Here is a 15,492-nt window from a genome sequence, read left to right as displayed (position 1 = left end):
TTTTTTTCCAGAGCATTTCAGCATTTGCTTTCAGCCTGTGTATGCACTCAGGGTTTCTCAAGCATGCCTCATTTCCCTTCCTGAGCTGCTGACCATCCTCAAACCTGCTGCCTTTCTGGACAGATGGTGGAGAGCGGCACAGAGAGAGAGAATAAGATTATCTCCTTTTTGCTTCACCAACATCTGCTGGGTGTGCTTAGTACATGTCACACACTTTACCTGTTTTACATCACAGAGTAACTGCCTAGTAGTTACTGTTAGCAGAGAACTGAGGGTCAGAGGAATTAAGCCCTTTTCCCAAGATCACACAGCTGGGAATTGGTAGAGAAAGGATTCAAATCCGGTCATGCTTGACTTCAAAGACTGTGCTGTTAACCACTTCCCAAAGGGATGCTGGGGCTACTGAGGATTCTTCTGCTCCTGAGACTATCTCCTGAGGAGGGAGTGTGGGCACCAAAGAACAGACCTTTGGGGAAACCTGCCCATCTGCACATTTTGCCTTTTCTCTGTGAAACCTGCCCATCTGCACATTTTGCCTCCGGATGGGAGGACTTGAGTGCCAGGGGCCCTGCTGACTGGGGCCTCTTTCTGTGAGTGAAGCGGGCACACAAATGACCCTGCAGTGATTTGCTTTGGAGACAACTTCTATTAGTGACCAATGGGAATGATCACAGGGGTCCCATGAGGTGTGCTGGCCTGCTTCTGTCCTCACCCGAGGCCACACTGCAGCAGAGTCTCCATCTGGGCTCCACCAAAAAGGATGCCTCTCTCTGGCACAGCCTGGCCCCTGACAGGTGCCCTCTGGCAGGCACAGCAGGCCTCAGCTGCCTGGGTCTGGAGGGCCTGCCAGAGCTGGGGCTGAGGCCAGGTGAGGTGGGTGCCACTGGACAAACTGTCTTGGTCTCAGCTTCCTCCTCCCCTTCGAGGCATCTCATCTCCTGTCCACTGGACAGAGGGGAAGTTCAGGTCCCAGCTCCACCCCTGACCAGACTTGTGAGCTTAGGCAAGTCTGCCTCCCGGACGCTTGACTATAAGAGAGGAGGAATAATCCCTCCCTCGTGGATCATGAGGGTGAGAAAGCCTGGCACACACTAGACCTCATGGCAAGCTTTTCCATTTTCAGACCAGCTGAGGGCTTCTTGCCCCAAATCCCAAGATGTCTTCCCCCTTTCTCCCCTACCCCGTTTTTTTTTGAGGTATAACTAACATATAACATTGTATATGTTTAGGATGTACAAAATAAGGTACAACTATGTATATATTGTTATATAGTTATAGTTAACATCCATCACCTCACATACAATATTTTCCTTGTATGAGAATTTTTAGGACCTACTCTTTTAGCGACTTTCAAATATACAATAGAGTATTGTTAACTATAGTCATTACACTATATATTACATTCCCTAAGCAAAACTAATTTTTCTTATAGTGGACAGTTTTTACCTTTCGACCACCTTTACACACTTCCTCCACCTGTCACTCCCCATCCCCTACCTCTGGTAACCACCAATGTGTTCTCTGTTTCTGTGAGTTCAGCTTTTTAATTTTTTTTAATTTTAAAATAATTTTTAAATATTTATTTATTTGGGGGAGACAGAAAGAGAGAGAGAAGGAGCACGAGCAGGGGAGGGGCAGAGAAAGAGGGAGGCCTAGAATCCGAAGCAGGCTCTAGGCTCTGAGCCATCAGCACAGAGCCCAATGTGGGGCTTGAACTCACGGACTGCCCTGAGATCATGACCTCAGCCGAAGCAGCAAGCTTAACTGACTGAGCCACCCAGGTACCCCGAGTTCAGCTTTTTCAGATTCCACATGTGAGATCATATAGTACTTGTCTTTCTCTGACTTATTTAACTTAGCATGAAGCCCTCAAGTTTCATCCAGGTTGTCACAAAGAGTAGGATTTCCTTCTTTTTATGGCTGAATGATATTCCATTGTGTGTGTGTGTGTGTGTGTGTGTGTGTGTGTGTACCACATTTTCTTTATTCATACATCGATGGACACTTAGGTTGTTTCCATGTCTTTGCTATGGTAAATAATGCTGCAATGCTTACTGATTTTTAGTAATTGATTTCCTACCTAAAACTTAAATGGGCCGGAACAAGGTGCCACGCCCTTTACTGCATTATCTGGCTTGATTGTTATCTCACTTTAAGGCAGGTGGTATATTTGTCATTACTCAAGTGAGAAGGCAGAGAGGAAAACTCATTTGCCCCAGGACCCCCAGCAAATTGGGTAGCAGAGCCCAGTTCCTACTTGGAGCATCCTGCTGAGAAATGGGTGAGTTGGGGATGGGGGTGGGGTAAACAAGGAAGGCAAAAAAGGGCGTTGGAAGTTATCCAGTTGGAAAGGGGTGCAAGGTGGTGCATGGGGACTTGTCTGGTGGTGGCGTCTGTAGAGCAAGCGCACAGTCCTTATTGAGACTTGGCTGCTTGAGCATGTGCCTATATTTAATGTGTATGGCTGACTTCCTTGTGCACGGATGAATCTCTACACATAAATGGAAGTAAGTGTGGGTCATGCCTACGGCTATGATTCTGTCAGGGAGGAGGGAGGAAGACCCTTTTCTCTGGTGCTTGGGCGATGAAAGACCTCTCCATTCAGGCAAGCAGAGACCAGAACAGGAGGGAGGAAAGGAGAGAGAGAGAGTTAGGGATGAGAGAGACAGAAACACACAGCCACTACCTAACATTTACGTGCTTGAAGGAAACATTGCTGAAGTACTCCCCTCATGCCCACATAGTCAAAATCTATTTTTAGCTAACATGAGTGTATTAAAAACTTAAAATGGTGAATATATTTAATTTTAAGCTTTCTGGATAGTCCGTGCGTCCTTGAGAAGATGCTCATTTAATGATGTGGGTGATCTGGGGCTTGGGCAAAGGACAGAGCCTAGAGAAGTTTTGTTTAAAAAAAAGTGAGCCCAGTGGTTTGGAGAGAAGCATCACCTTTTCCACTGGAAGTGGAGAAATCAAATTAAATTCTTCTGCTGGTCAGGCCCTGATGGAAAAGAGTTGGGGAGGAGAGTGTTGAGGTGTTGCTTGCTCCCCTAATTGGGAGAAATAACCTGGCTCAAAAATGGGTGCTTTGGGGGCACCTGGGTGGCTCAGTTGGTTAGGTATCTGACTCTTTTTTTTTTTTTTTACATTTTATTTATTTTTGAGAGAGAGAGAGACAGAGAGAGAGAGAACAAGTGGGGGAGAGTCAGGGAGAGAGGGAGATACAGAATCCGAAGCAGGCTCCAGGCTCTGAGCTGTCAGCACAGAGCCCCACGTGGGGCTCTAACTCACAAACCGTGAGATCATGACCTGAGCCAAAGTCAAATGCTTAACTGGCTGAGCTACTCAGGCGCCCTGGCATCTGACCCTTGATCTTGGCTCACGTCATGATCTCACAGTTCTTGGGATTGAGCCCCATCTCAGGCTCTGCTTTGACAGTGTGGGCTTGCTTGGGATTCTCCCTCTCCCTCCCTCCCTCTCTGCGATTCCCCCCTTCTCAAAATAAACAAACTTAAAAAGCATTTTTAAAAAGGGATGCTTTGATTTGTAACTGAGGCAATTAGCCAATCAATTAACAGGCATTTATTAGGTGTCCATTGGGTGCCAGCTGGGTTCCTTTGTAACCCTGCAAAGTATTAGTGTGTCCTTAGGAAAGTGAGGCCCAGAGAGGCTAAGGGACTTGCCCTAACTCACACAGCCAGTGAGATGCATAGCCTAGATTGAAATCCGGGTTCAGCTGGGTGTGGAACCCATGTGCTTCTCATACCAGTGGTTCTCAGAGTGTGCGGTCCCTGGACCACATCACTTGGGAATTTGTTAGAAATTGACTATATCTGAAATTCCGGAAGTAGAGTTTAGAAGTCTATTTTAGTGACTCTTCCATGTGATTCTGATGTGTGTAATATTCGAGAACCATTGCTCTCTACTACATTGTCTCCTGATAAAGAATAACAGATTGTCCCTGCCTTCAGGGGCCTCCAGTCTGGTTGGGAAAACAAGATAAACACATTTATGAAAAAAAAAAAAAAGGTGACTGATCTTGGAGAGGTAGACTCTTGGAAGCTTTGGGGGAAAATGTGGTCTTGAGGGATGGTCCAGCCTATGTGGGTGAAGAAGTAGGGGTAACTCTGGTTGGGGAGGGATATCAGTGTGTAAAGGTGGGAGGGCTGGAACAAGACTTCCCAGATGCAGTGAGTAAACCAGTGAGTCTTGCTGGGCGGGGGCACATTGAGAAGAGTCGTGGAAAATAATGGAGGCTGGGTTGCTAGTGCTGGAATTTAGCTCAGGAGCTCCCTGCATAGACTTTTCCCCTACAGATGGGCACTCTTCATTTGACAATCCATAGTAAGGGAGGACCTGTTGTGTGTGCCCAGCACCGGCCATGGAGGCTAAAAACAGGCTCCCTCACCCACTGACTACCTGCTTCTCAGCTTTCAGCACTGGGCTCAAATGTCACTCCCTTGGTGAAACCTTCCCTGAGCCTCCTCCAAGCTCAACCACTAAAAGGTCCCTGCCTTGGGTCTCCCAGCCCCTTGTGCAGTCCGTGTCACTGCCTTTACCACCCAGTACTGTGATGATTCATTTGTGGTTCTGCCTGCCCCACTGTGCTGGGGGCTGCTTGAGAGCTGAGACTGTCTCATGTAGCTTTGGTTCTGGCACAGAGCAGGTGCTCAACCTCAATAAATATTTGCTAAATGAATGAATGCGTAGACGAACGAGCGAAAGAATCAATCAGTGGTAATTTTTACCCATGGACGAACCAGCTGTGTGCTTGCTCAGCTAGGTGAAAAATTGATGTCTGTAAGTTGTATTCAACTTTCTCATTGACTTACATCATTAAGGTGCATTTTCTTTGTCTTTGACAGATTCTTCATTCATTTGTTGGTGTGTCTTTATTGAGCACATACTGTGTGCTGGGCACCTTACTAGTTGTGAATACAGGGCTTACACAAAAGGAGCTCGCTGTTCAATCTTTTGGGAGTTCCTAAGACCTTGCTATTAAGATTTTTGCTTTTTGTTTTCATTGGCACCCTTTTATGAGAGTGGATTTAGCCTCTTCTGGGTCACAGATACTTTTGAAAACGATAAAAGCTTTAGATCACTTCTTCAAAAGGAGATTTAATTGCTGGTGTTCATAAACTCTCCGTAAGTCCATCTGTGGACTCCGAATTAGGAACTGGCTGCTGCAGGGGTGGCTGTTGGACTATGCTGAGGGTTTGGGGCCACATCAGCTAGAATTTTGCTCCATGATATCTGTCAAGTAAGTGATGGGACCTTAATAGTAGAGTCGGAGCTGACTTGCTGTTCTCAGGATTGCTCTTGACTGATGAAGAGTCGGTGGCCAGAGTGGTCAGCTCTGCAGCATCTAGGCAGAGAGGAGAAGTTCTACTTCCTCGGGTGACTGCCTGTGATGCTTACCAAGAACCTCCATTTCCTGCCCACCTGTGACCAGCATGTGGACTGTGGGGAAATACAATTTCTTTGATTTCTCAGTGCTCTTGCAAAATGCCCTACCCTCCTGACACTCGGAAATGTAGAAGTTATAAAGGCAGGGAATTTTTGTTCTCACTTTCCCTGGAAGCATTTTGCTCTTTATGTACCATGAGAATTAGATCTGTAGCCATTTGTCCAAATAATTGCTCTTATCCAAAAGGATAATCAGATGTACCCAGCAGTTCCACTTGTGGGTGTGTGTCCAACGTAATTGAAAACATAGTCTCAAAGAGATATTTGCACACCCATGTTTGGAGCAACGTTACTCACAACAGCCAAATGTGGAAGCAACTCAAGCATCCATCAACAGAGGAATGGATAAGCAAAATATGGTATATCCACACAATGGAGCATGATTCAGCCTGAATAAAGGAAGGACATTCTGAAACATGCTACAACGTGGGAACACCTTGAGAAAATCATGCTAAGTGAAATAAGCCAGTCACGAGAAGACAAATACTGTATGATTCCACTTAGGTGAAGTACCTAGAGTCAAATTCAAAGGCAGAAAGAGTTGTGGTTGCCAAGGGCTGAGGGGAAGAGAGAATGGGGAGTTACCGTTTAATGGGCACAGAGATTTGGGTCTGCAGGAGAAAAGGAGTTCTGGAAGTGGGTAGTGGTGATGGCCGCACAATAATGTGAATGTGCTGAATAAGTCAACCGTGCACTTAAAATGGCTAAGATGGTAAACTCATCTTCTGTGTATTTTACCACGTTAAAAAAAAAAAAAAAGATAATAAAACTTCTCTTATCTCCCCAAGAGGGCCAAAGTGTTACAGCCGGGACCAGGTCCCTAAGGTAAGCCCCTAAGGTGCCAGGATGGTTAGAGCTTTATCTCCCTAGGTGTGTACCTTCTAAAAGTCTAGGGTGAGATGATGCATAAGGGCACTTGTACCCCAATGTTTATAGCAGCACTCTCAGCAATAGCCAAATTATGGAAAAGAGCCTAAATGTCCATCAACTGATGAATGGATAAAGAAATTGTGGTTTATATACACAATGCAGTACTACGTGGCAATGAGAAAGAACGAAATATGGACCTTTGTAGCAACGTGGATGGAACTGGAGAGTGTGATGCTAAGTGAAATAAGCCATACAGAGAAAGACAGATACCATATGTTTTCACTCTTATGTGGATCCTGAGAAACTTAACAGAAACCCATGGGGGAGAGGAAGGAAAAAAAACAAAAAGAGGTTAGAGTGGGAGAGAGCCAAAGCATAAGAGACTCTTAAAACTGAGAACAAACTGAGGGTTGATGGGGGGTGGGAGGGAGGGTGAGGGTGGGTGATGGGTATTGAGGAGGGCACCTTTTGGGATGAGCACTGGGTGTTGCATGGAAACCAATTTGACAATAAATTTCATATACTGAAAAAAAAAAGTCTAGGGTGAGAATCCATGATCCTTTCCATCCCTTCTCAAAGAAATGAAGTTTTTCTGCCCTCTTTTTTCTGGAGGGCAGCGGGATGGCCACCTCTCTCCTGTCTATATGTGGGGAAAATCCCTTGTTTTCCATCCCTTGCCTATGGAATGTCCCACCACTCATGTAGAGATTTTTGCATCTCATTTTCATCACATCACCCTGGGGTAAGGCCCGGAGCCAAGGGGGAAGGGGGCACAACACATTTGTCATTTACTATAAAGTAATCGATAGGAAATCAGTCTCTGTTATAGCATACCTCATGTTCACACTCAGGATAAAATTAATAAAGATTCATATTAAAAACCCAACCTGCACACACACACACACACACACACACTCAGCTGGTGGCCTGCTGGGGGAGTAAGTGCTGCTTACCTAAAAAGGGAAGGTGGATGGAGGGCTTTCTTCACTTAACATTTCGAGAGGGGCCATAGTTCTTCCCAATTGCTGTAGTTGTTGGGGGGGGGGCACAGAAGCAGAGTAAGGAACAAAGAGCCCACCTTTGGGAAGCCCCATCCTTGAGGGGTAAAATGAGCCCCAAGCTCCTCTTCTACAGCATCTATGCCAGATTTTAAAAAAATTAATGTAATTTGGGATCCAAGAACTGGTTCTAAGCACCTTATCTATATTTCTTTTGATTCGTTTAATTGTACGTAGCAGGTAGTATTTATATCTCTTTTATAATTGAAGAAAGGGAGGTAAAGCTAAAATAACACAGTTCTCAGGGCACCTGGGTGGCTCAGTCGGTTGAGCATCTGACTCTTAATTTTGGCTCAGGTCATGATCTCACGGTTTGGCTTGGGTCATGATCTTTACAGTTCATGATATTGTGTCCTGCATCAGGGGTTCTGTGCTGATAGTGTGGAGTCAGCCTGGAATTCTCCCTCTTCTCTCTCTGCTCCTCCCCCATACGTGTGCTCTCTCTCTCTCTCTCTCTCTCAAAATAAAGAAACATAAAAAATAAAATAAAATAACATAGTTCTTACTTCCCGGACATTGGGAAGCAAGTGTTGGAATCCCTGTTTTTCAGCCCTTGGGAGTTCTGTGGTCACAAAAGACCCTTCATTTCTCCATTTCTTGTCCCCAGGTGGTGGTTGAGGAACCAGCCCGGCAGCTGGGAATTGATGAGGGTTCCACATACCATGGGAGGGTTCTGGCCTCTTGAACCACAGATGCTCCTAGAATAGATCACAGGGAGAAGATAAGGGAAGAACAGGAGGAAAAGAGCAAGAGAGAGGGAGATTTGGGAGACCTTAGTGGACTCCGCTTTGTGCCTGCCCAGATCTATTTCCCTATCCTCTGGAACAGCCATCTAATTTTCCTTTTGGAACCCTTCTTTCCCTTCACTCAGACTCTGGGGTGCTGGTGGGGTTACATGGGTGGACATGTGACTCAGGCCTGGCCAATTAGGGAAGAAGGCCTTACCACCAAGTCAAGCTAACCAGAATGAGACCTCAGGATTGAGTGGAGACTATTAGCTAAATGTGCTTTTTCCACTGAGGTTGTACCAGCTATAGAATATGTTTTGAATGCTGGGGGCCATCTTGACATCACATGGGAAGGGTTCATCTGAGAATGAAGCAAACCAGAGGAGGGTAGAGACAAGGAATGGTATGATGGGTAATTTTATGAGTCAACTTGGCTAGGTCACAGCACTCAGACATTTGGTCAGATATATCTGGATGTTGCTGTGTGGGAATTTTTTAGATGAAATTAACATTTAAATTAGTAGACTTTGGGGTGCTTGGGTGGTTCAGTCAGTTAAACACCCAACTGTGGACTTCTGCTCAGGTCATGATCTCACAATTCGTGAGATCGAGCCCCACGTCAGGCTCTGCGCTGACAGCTCTGAGCCTGCTTGGAATTCTCTGTCTTCCTCTCTCTGTGCATCTCCCCCCTCTCAAAATAAATAAGTAAACTTAAATTCGTAGATTTTGTGTAAAGAAGATTATCCTCCATAATGTGGGTGGGCCTCATCTAATCAGTTGAAAACCTTAATAGAAAAAAGACTGATATCCCCTGAGGAAGAGGGAATTCTGCCTTTAGACTGCTGTGGGACTTGAGCTGCACCATCAACTCCTCCCTGGGTCTCCAGCCTACTGGCCTACCCTGCAGATTTTGGACTTGCCAAGCCCCACAATTGTGTGCACCAATTCCTTGAAATCCCTCTCTGTGTCTCATGTGTGTGTGTGTTTTTCTGAAGATCCCAGACAATTTCAGATGGTCCAACAGATTCCTGATGTCACTGCTTTAACACTTGATCCAGCCAGACATGACATCAAATACTCTTAGATTTTTCACTGACGTGATCATCTTGAATTGGATTTCTGTCACAACCCAATGGGTCCATCTCAGGAGGAAGCAGGAGCTCACCCTGACTGAGCTTTTATTTGATGTCAGGCCCAGTGTTCCCCTTTTACAATTGACCTGGGCTTTGGAGGATGCATAGAAGTTCACCTGGGCACGAGGAGGACAAGGTAGAGTGAACATGTGCAGAGATGCAGAGAAGTGATAGAACGTGACCGGCCCTGGAAACCAGAGTGCAGTGAAAGAAGCAAGTAGCAAAAGACCAGAGTGGAAAAGTTGTCAGGTAATGTAGGACTTTGAATGCCAGGCAGAGGGGTGTGACCTTGTCCTGAGGACAGCATGGACAGCTGTGGAGAGTTTGAAGGAGAGTCAGGTTTTGGCGGGTTCATTCTGCAGTGTGAAGGACACCACGAAGCAGAGAGAAGTTAGAAGCATAGAGGAATTATTTTCTGACTGGAGTTTTCCCTAATCCTCCCCAAACCACATTCCGTGTGTCGTTTCTTTCTCATCAGGTAGTATAGCATGATGGTTAATGATACAGACTTCTGGAGCCTGGTCTGCATCCTGGCTCTGCCACTTACCGTCTATTTAACCTCAGACATGTAACTTAAGTATTGCTGCCTCAGTATCCTCAGTGAAGAGAACATCACGGTCTGTCTACCTCTTAGTAATGTCTTACAATAATTAAACATCACTATACACTTAGTGCTCGACACATAGTAAACACCTAAAAGTTAGTAGCAATCTTACTCCTACCGAGGCCTGTGGGTAGGTCCGTAGGCTGCAGATCCTAGGTCCCATGAGGACAGTTATGGCAGGCTCTCTGGCCCTCTGCCCTCTCCCTTTGCCAGCCCCACCTGACTTTCCCAGGGGGTCATTCCTGCTCCCTCCCGTTCTCACAGAGGCATGGCCAGCCCGGGCCCCAGGGAGCTGGGAAGAGTCATAGAAGGGACAGGAGGAGGAAAGGGCTTTCAACCCTGGAAACAGATTCTTATCCACATCTCAGCCTGGGGAATTAGGCTGGAATGGGTGAAAACCAGCTTCCCAGCCCCGCACAGGCCCTAAAGGGGAGTGTTGGAAGCATAGAGGCTGTAAACTTGACCCTTTTACTCTGACTTCCAGATGCAGAGGTGAGAGGCTCAAAGCCGGCTTAATATCCCCAGGGACTTGCTGTGGGAAGCAACTTCAATGAGACGGATAAAATGCTAAAAGTTCAGAGTCAAAAGGCATCCCTGAATTCCCAGCCTTTTTAGTTATTTTTCCCACCGGGCAGTGTAGTAGAAATGGCAGCTGTGCCACCAACTTGGGCGGACCCTGGATAAGTCATCCCCTCCTTGGCCTCAATTTTCCCAAATACCCAATGATGCGGGTTAGATTCAAAGGTGGCAAATGGGGTTCCCCTTGTGGGCCACCTTTGATCAGTGATTAGTGGCTGCCTGGCCAGAGCCCCGGGACAGAAGTAGCACTGTAGGCCGTGCATGGTCCTGGGCCTAGATGGGTTTGTCTGGACACTGACGCGGAATCTCATGTCCGGCCCATGGTGGACCATGTCCCCTTGGTGGACTCTAGCTTCAGCGGAGCTCCTCATGGCCCCCACAGAAGATCGGGAGCTGCTTTAGGGCCCCACCTCGATACACTTCCTCTGGACCTTCCCACTTCTTACCTGGTTAATGCCACTGTCTGCTGGGGAGAGCTGAGTACTTTGGGTTTAACATGGAACCACTTTCCAATGCATGAGAATTGATTTGCTTGATGATAATGAAGATGGAGTCAGGCCTCGTAAAAACGGAAGCTGAAGCTTGTTGTAGCCCACACACCCTCCCTGCTCTAAACAAACCTATGGCTTAGGGCTTGGATCACCCAAGTCCCCGGCCTCCCTTCGTTGCCTCTTCCCACCCTGCGCAGTGGCATACCTTCCTATCCTGCTCCTCTCACCAGGGGCTCAAAGCCCTCTTTATTGTGTCACTCATCAAGTCCTGATAAGCTCTGATAAACTCATTCACTCTAAGGTGCCAGTAACTAAGAATAGCGGGAGATGAATTTGAGATCCCAGGCATCAACAAGCTAAAGGTTTCTACAGCAGTATTTGCGGGTCACAAGAGGAAGTAATCATCACTGAACAGCAAAACGCTATTTGTTCTTCACGTGTGGGGAGAATTGTTCTAACAACAATCTAGAACTTGATATGTTCCAGTGAGGGTTGCCCGGCCCCATACAACATACAGTGGAGAAAGGTGCGGTCCCTTGAGCAAGAGCGCCTGGGTTTGGAATGCCAGCTCCACTACCTCCTCCCATGTGACATAACAAAAGTCACTTAACCTCTTCGTCCCTCAGTCTTCTCTTAATAAAATGGAGTTGGTGACAACAGTGGTATCTACCTCATAGAGTTAAGGGGAGCAGATGAACTTAGTGCTTAGAACAGTACGTGACATACAGTCAATGCCATCTAAGTGTTGGCTGTTATCTCTAGGCTCCTCAGGGGGGGCTGTGGATCAATTCCAGTCATTGCAGTTTGAGATGGCAGACACCAGGGTCGAGCCCAGGCCCAGCATGCAGCAGATGTCAGCAGAGATGAACTCCCTCCTTTTACCTTCATCTTGGAATTGTCTCCAGAGCCAGGTTAGAGGCCAGATAAGAAAAAACGGAGAATTCCTCAGTGTGATTGCTGTCTCTGGAAACCAGCTATTAGGAGGTCATTGTGGCCTTGTCTCCACTAAGATCAAAAAGGCCAGCAGTTTCTCTCTCTCTCTTTTTCTCTCTGCCCCTTCCATTGAACATGACTCGCTACACATAGTCCCTGCTGCCTCAGCAGTCATGTTGGGTGGGTCACGACCCACTCCCTGCCCAACCTCAGCTGATTGGAACTAGGATTGGTCCCTGGCCCCAGGGTCACCCACTCAGGTAAGTCGGCCCAATAAGATTCTGCCTGGGGAATCTGGAATGGGGAAATGGAGATTAGGGTGGGGGAGGGGGGACCAATGTGGCTTGGTGGAGCTACAGCTAAAAGGTGGAAGGTGATGATGGCCAAGCTCAAGCTGAGCTCTGAGGACATAGGGGAAGTGGCGGCAGAGACAGGAGGCCTCAATGGAGAAAGCTGCTGCTCCGAAACACCTTGAATCAGAACCACCTTCCATTTCCAATTCTCAGGAGACCTGGGCACACCATGTCTCCTGGTCGTGGAGTACCCTGGTGACCCCTCTCTTCCCTGGAGCTAGTCTGAGAGCATCCCTGGGCCCTGTAACCAGGGGGGCCTCGACTTACCCCCTGCCAACCCCGTGGACTTATACCCTCCTGCCTCAAGCCCTTGCCCCCTTCCATGATTTTCCACTGAATGGAATTTCATGGACAGAATAGGCCCCCTGCCCCTGCCTCCCTCCCTAGCATCCTGTCTTAGTGACTTCAGGAGAAGCAGCTGTGGTCATGCTGTCCCTGAGTGAACCTGGGGCATCCCATACTTAAAGGTAATCCTCTGGGACTCCTGCTTACAACTATGCTTTCTGGAACTGAGCAAAGTCCCTATCTCGTGGCTTCATTTCCCGCCATCTTTCTCTGAGGAGACATAAAGCCCAGCCTAGCCCATCTCCTGCTGCCCCAGCCCCCCTTGTTCAAAGCCAGCCAGTGGCCATTTGATCATGTCCTTCATGTCAGACCCAGACTCCAGAGCTGGGTCCTGTCTCCTACTCTTGAGTAAGGGCCAAGACCTTACGTTTTGTTTGTTTTTGTACTTTTTTTTTTCAACTTGAGAGTTTTGAATCTGCTGCCCCAATCCACACTCACTTCTGGAAGCTGGAAAATAAAACAGTTTATTTTGTTAATGAGTTCAGAGGAAGATTTGTGGCAGCAATTAGCAGAAGTAAGAGGAGAGGGAGGGGAAAGAAACCCAGGAGTCAGGGCCTGTTCAAATTCAAGGGGGTAGTCTCCCAGGGCTGGGAGAAACCAAATTCACAGGGCTGGAAGCAAGAAATGAGAGTCTGGATCCCAGGGGCCCTCTTCAGAACAGCTTCTTCCTCCCTCCATGGTGGGCATCAGAGTGGCCTGCAGGGTTCCTTACGGAGCCCTACTTTAGGGCCAGTGGGAGTCTGAAATCCCTGGGTGCTGGCTGCAGGTTTCCAGGGTGCCTGCAGGCTGGCATCTCTCAAGGCTGGTTCCAGGCTTTGTGTTCAGGAGGGTGAGTCCAGAGCTCGCTGGCTTCAAGGGGTGAATTTGGTTTCTCCTTCTGGACTTCAGAAGAAGGTCCTGTGGGTAAGAAGAAGCAGACCAGGTGGATGCAGGCCTTGTGGGTACACACGCAGCCCAGGGCAGGGCCTGACAACAGGCAGCACACGGCAGGCCCCACACAGCTCCACAGACGCTATAGCCACAGCACACAAGGCCAGGGAGAGGTCAGAAGGGATATGTGGGATGAGACAGGAGGGGACCAGAAGGCAGTGTGGGGTCCCTTACAAAGAGCACATGACAAGTGGCAGAAAACATAGGGCCACTGAGACCATCCCAGAAGGCAGGGCAGAGCAGGCCCACTGTCTTGGGAGCGTGAGGTCCTCATGTTTTGAGAAACTTGTAACAGAAAAGTCAACAAGTCCAGGCCTCAGTCTGCCCCATATGCTGCCAGCTGCGGGCCTTAGGCCACACCAAACACCAGTTTCATGGCCACCTGCCAGCTCTGTCCATGAGCACAGCTCTGCCACAGAGTGGGAAGCCCATTCCCAAACTGGGCTCCACAGTGTTCCACAGAGGACACTGTCAAGGGAGCTGGAGCCAAGGGAGAGAGAAGGCACAGGGGACAGTTTGGTCCAAGCAGGGCTCAGGCCATGACAAGTCACAACAGGACATGAACAGCTCAGATAGGCCAACCCTGGTTCTTTGGACCAGCCTTAATTGCTTCCTAATTGCCCTGGCTCTGCCCAAGCATGGGGCCTGGTAGAGCAGGGGCTCCCAGAGGGTGGTGTTCCCAGGGAAGGGAGGCACATTTCGCTGAGGACACCTCTGGGGGGATATCCAGGCTGCACTTCCTCTGGGCTCACCCAGGCCGTCAGGCACTGTCTGTGCCCAGTAGAGAATGGTGCTCACTGCCCCACCCTGCTTGCATGGGTGCTGCATAGCACCCGTGGCTGTTCTCAAGGGCTCTGGTGAGTGGGATACCCAGGTCCCGAGTGTGCTACAAACTGGGCTCTGCTTGGCTCCCCCTGAGTGGGAGGGTCTTTGAGGTGGACAAAATTCCAGGGTGGCCCCCAGCAGGCCTGGATGGCACTTCAGGGATGGAGCCTTGTACGGCCCTCCAGATGCCAGTCCAAAGAACCTGCCAGCACCGGCAGCAGATGGCCACTGCATGCAGCATGGACAGACAGGGCCCTGTAGCCCGCCTGCCTATTCACCGTGGGGGGCTGCCAGGCTCCAGCTGCAGGAGGAACCTGTGTCTATGCACGGGAGCACGGTCTTCAAGGAACTTTCGGACCGGCTGGGGGCTTTCGGCTGCAGAGGAGGGAAGAGAAGAGCTACATACGCAGAGCAGAGCAGGAAACACAAAACGTGGCTTGCTTATTTTCAGGCAGAGCTCCAGCAGACCTCTCTCTTCACTTAGCAACCGTCTTGGGTCCTGCCTAGGCCCTGGGTCCAGAATTAATTGTTACAGGACCTTGATTTCTCCAAGACGTACCCAGAACTCAGCCGGTGCAGGGCGGAGGAAGCAAGCAGGCACAACCAAGACAGGCAAGCAGTGAGGTGAGGAATAAGTGTGTGTGGGGGGGGGTGCAGGGGTGGGGGGAGGAAGGTGATGAGGATGGACGCCAGACACCAAAGAGGCAGAGAGACAGACAGACAGCGAGGGGAAATGGATACACAGTAAAAGAGAGGAGAGCACAGATTCAGGTCAGGAACAGAGGAAGCAAGAAAAGGACAGGGTAAGAGAGAAGGGACATATACATCGAGAGACAGACATACAGAGAATCATAGAGCAAGATGGAGACTGGCCTAAGGCTCCCTGAAGATCCTGCAGGATGGGGCCAAAGCCTGTGGTCCTGTGGTCCTCAGCATGAGGAAATGCAGTTACGTATCCAGGAAGAACTACCAGATAGTAAAAGACACAGAAATGTGGAAACTAGCTGATGATGGTGCAGGGGATGAAGTGCTGAGTGGGGAATCAGAAATGCTGAGGCTGTCCCAGCTTCATCACTCACTGGCCTGAGATCTTGACCAGCTCTGGGCCTCAGTTTTCCATATGTCAAGAAGAATTTGGACAAGACAGTCGTGGCGGCAGCACTGACAATGCTTGGGG

At 48.5% G+C, this 15,492-nt stretch overlaps 1 protein-coding gene across 3 annotated transcripts in view; it reads right to left on the bottom strand.

Moving 5' to 3' along the window:
• Positions 1–13,008: 13,008 nt before the first annotated feature.
• USH1C (USH1 protein network component harmonin) overlaps positions 13,009–15,492 on the bottom strand; it is a 47,072-nt gene continuing 44,588 nt past the window's right edge. For 2 of the 3 annotated variants that reach the window (XM_027073030.2, XM_015074992.3), the window contains one exon: positions 13,009–13,457. In XM_027073030.2, coding sequence (XP_026928831.1) covers positions 13,445–13,457 — 13 coding nt within the window. In that variant the 3' untranslated portion in view covers positions 13,009–13,444. The other variant, XM_027073031.2, reaches the window with a different exon arrangement.

The sequence above is a fragment of the Acinonyx jubatus genome, chromosome D1, assembly GCF_027475565.1.
Source record: "Acinonyx jubatus isolate Ajub_Pintada_27869175 chromosome D1, VMU_Ajub_asm_v1.0, whole genome shotgun sequence".
Lineage (NCBI taxonomy): Eukaryota > Metazoa > Chordata > Mammalia > Carnivora > Felidae > Acinonyx > Acinonyx jubatus.
The sequence above is the reverse complement of the archived record's forward strand: the minus strand, read 5'-3'. Positions and strand labels throughout refer to the sequence as shown.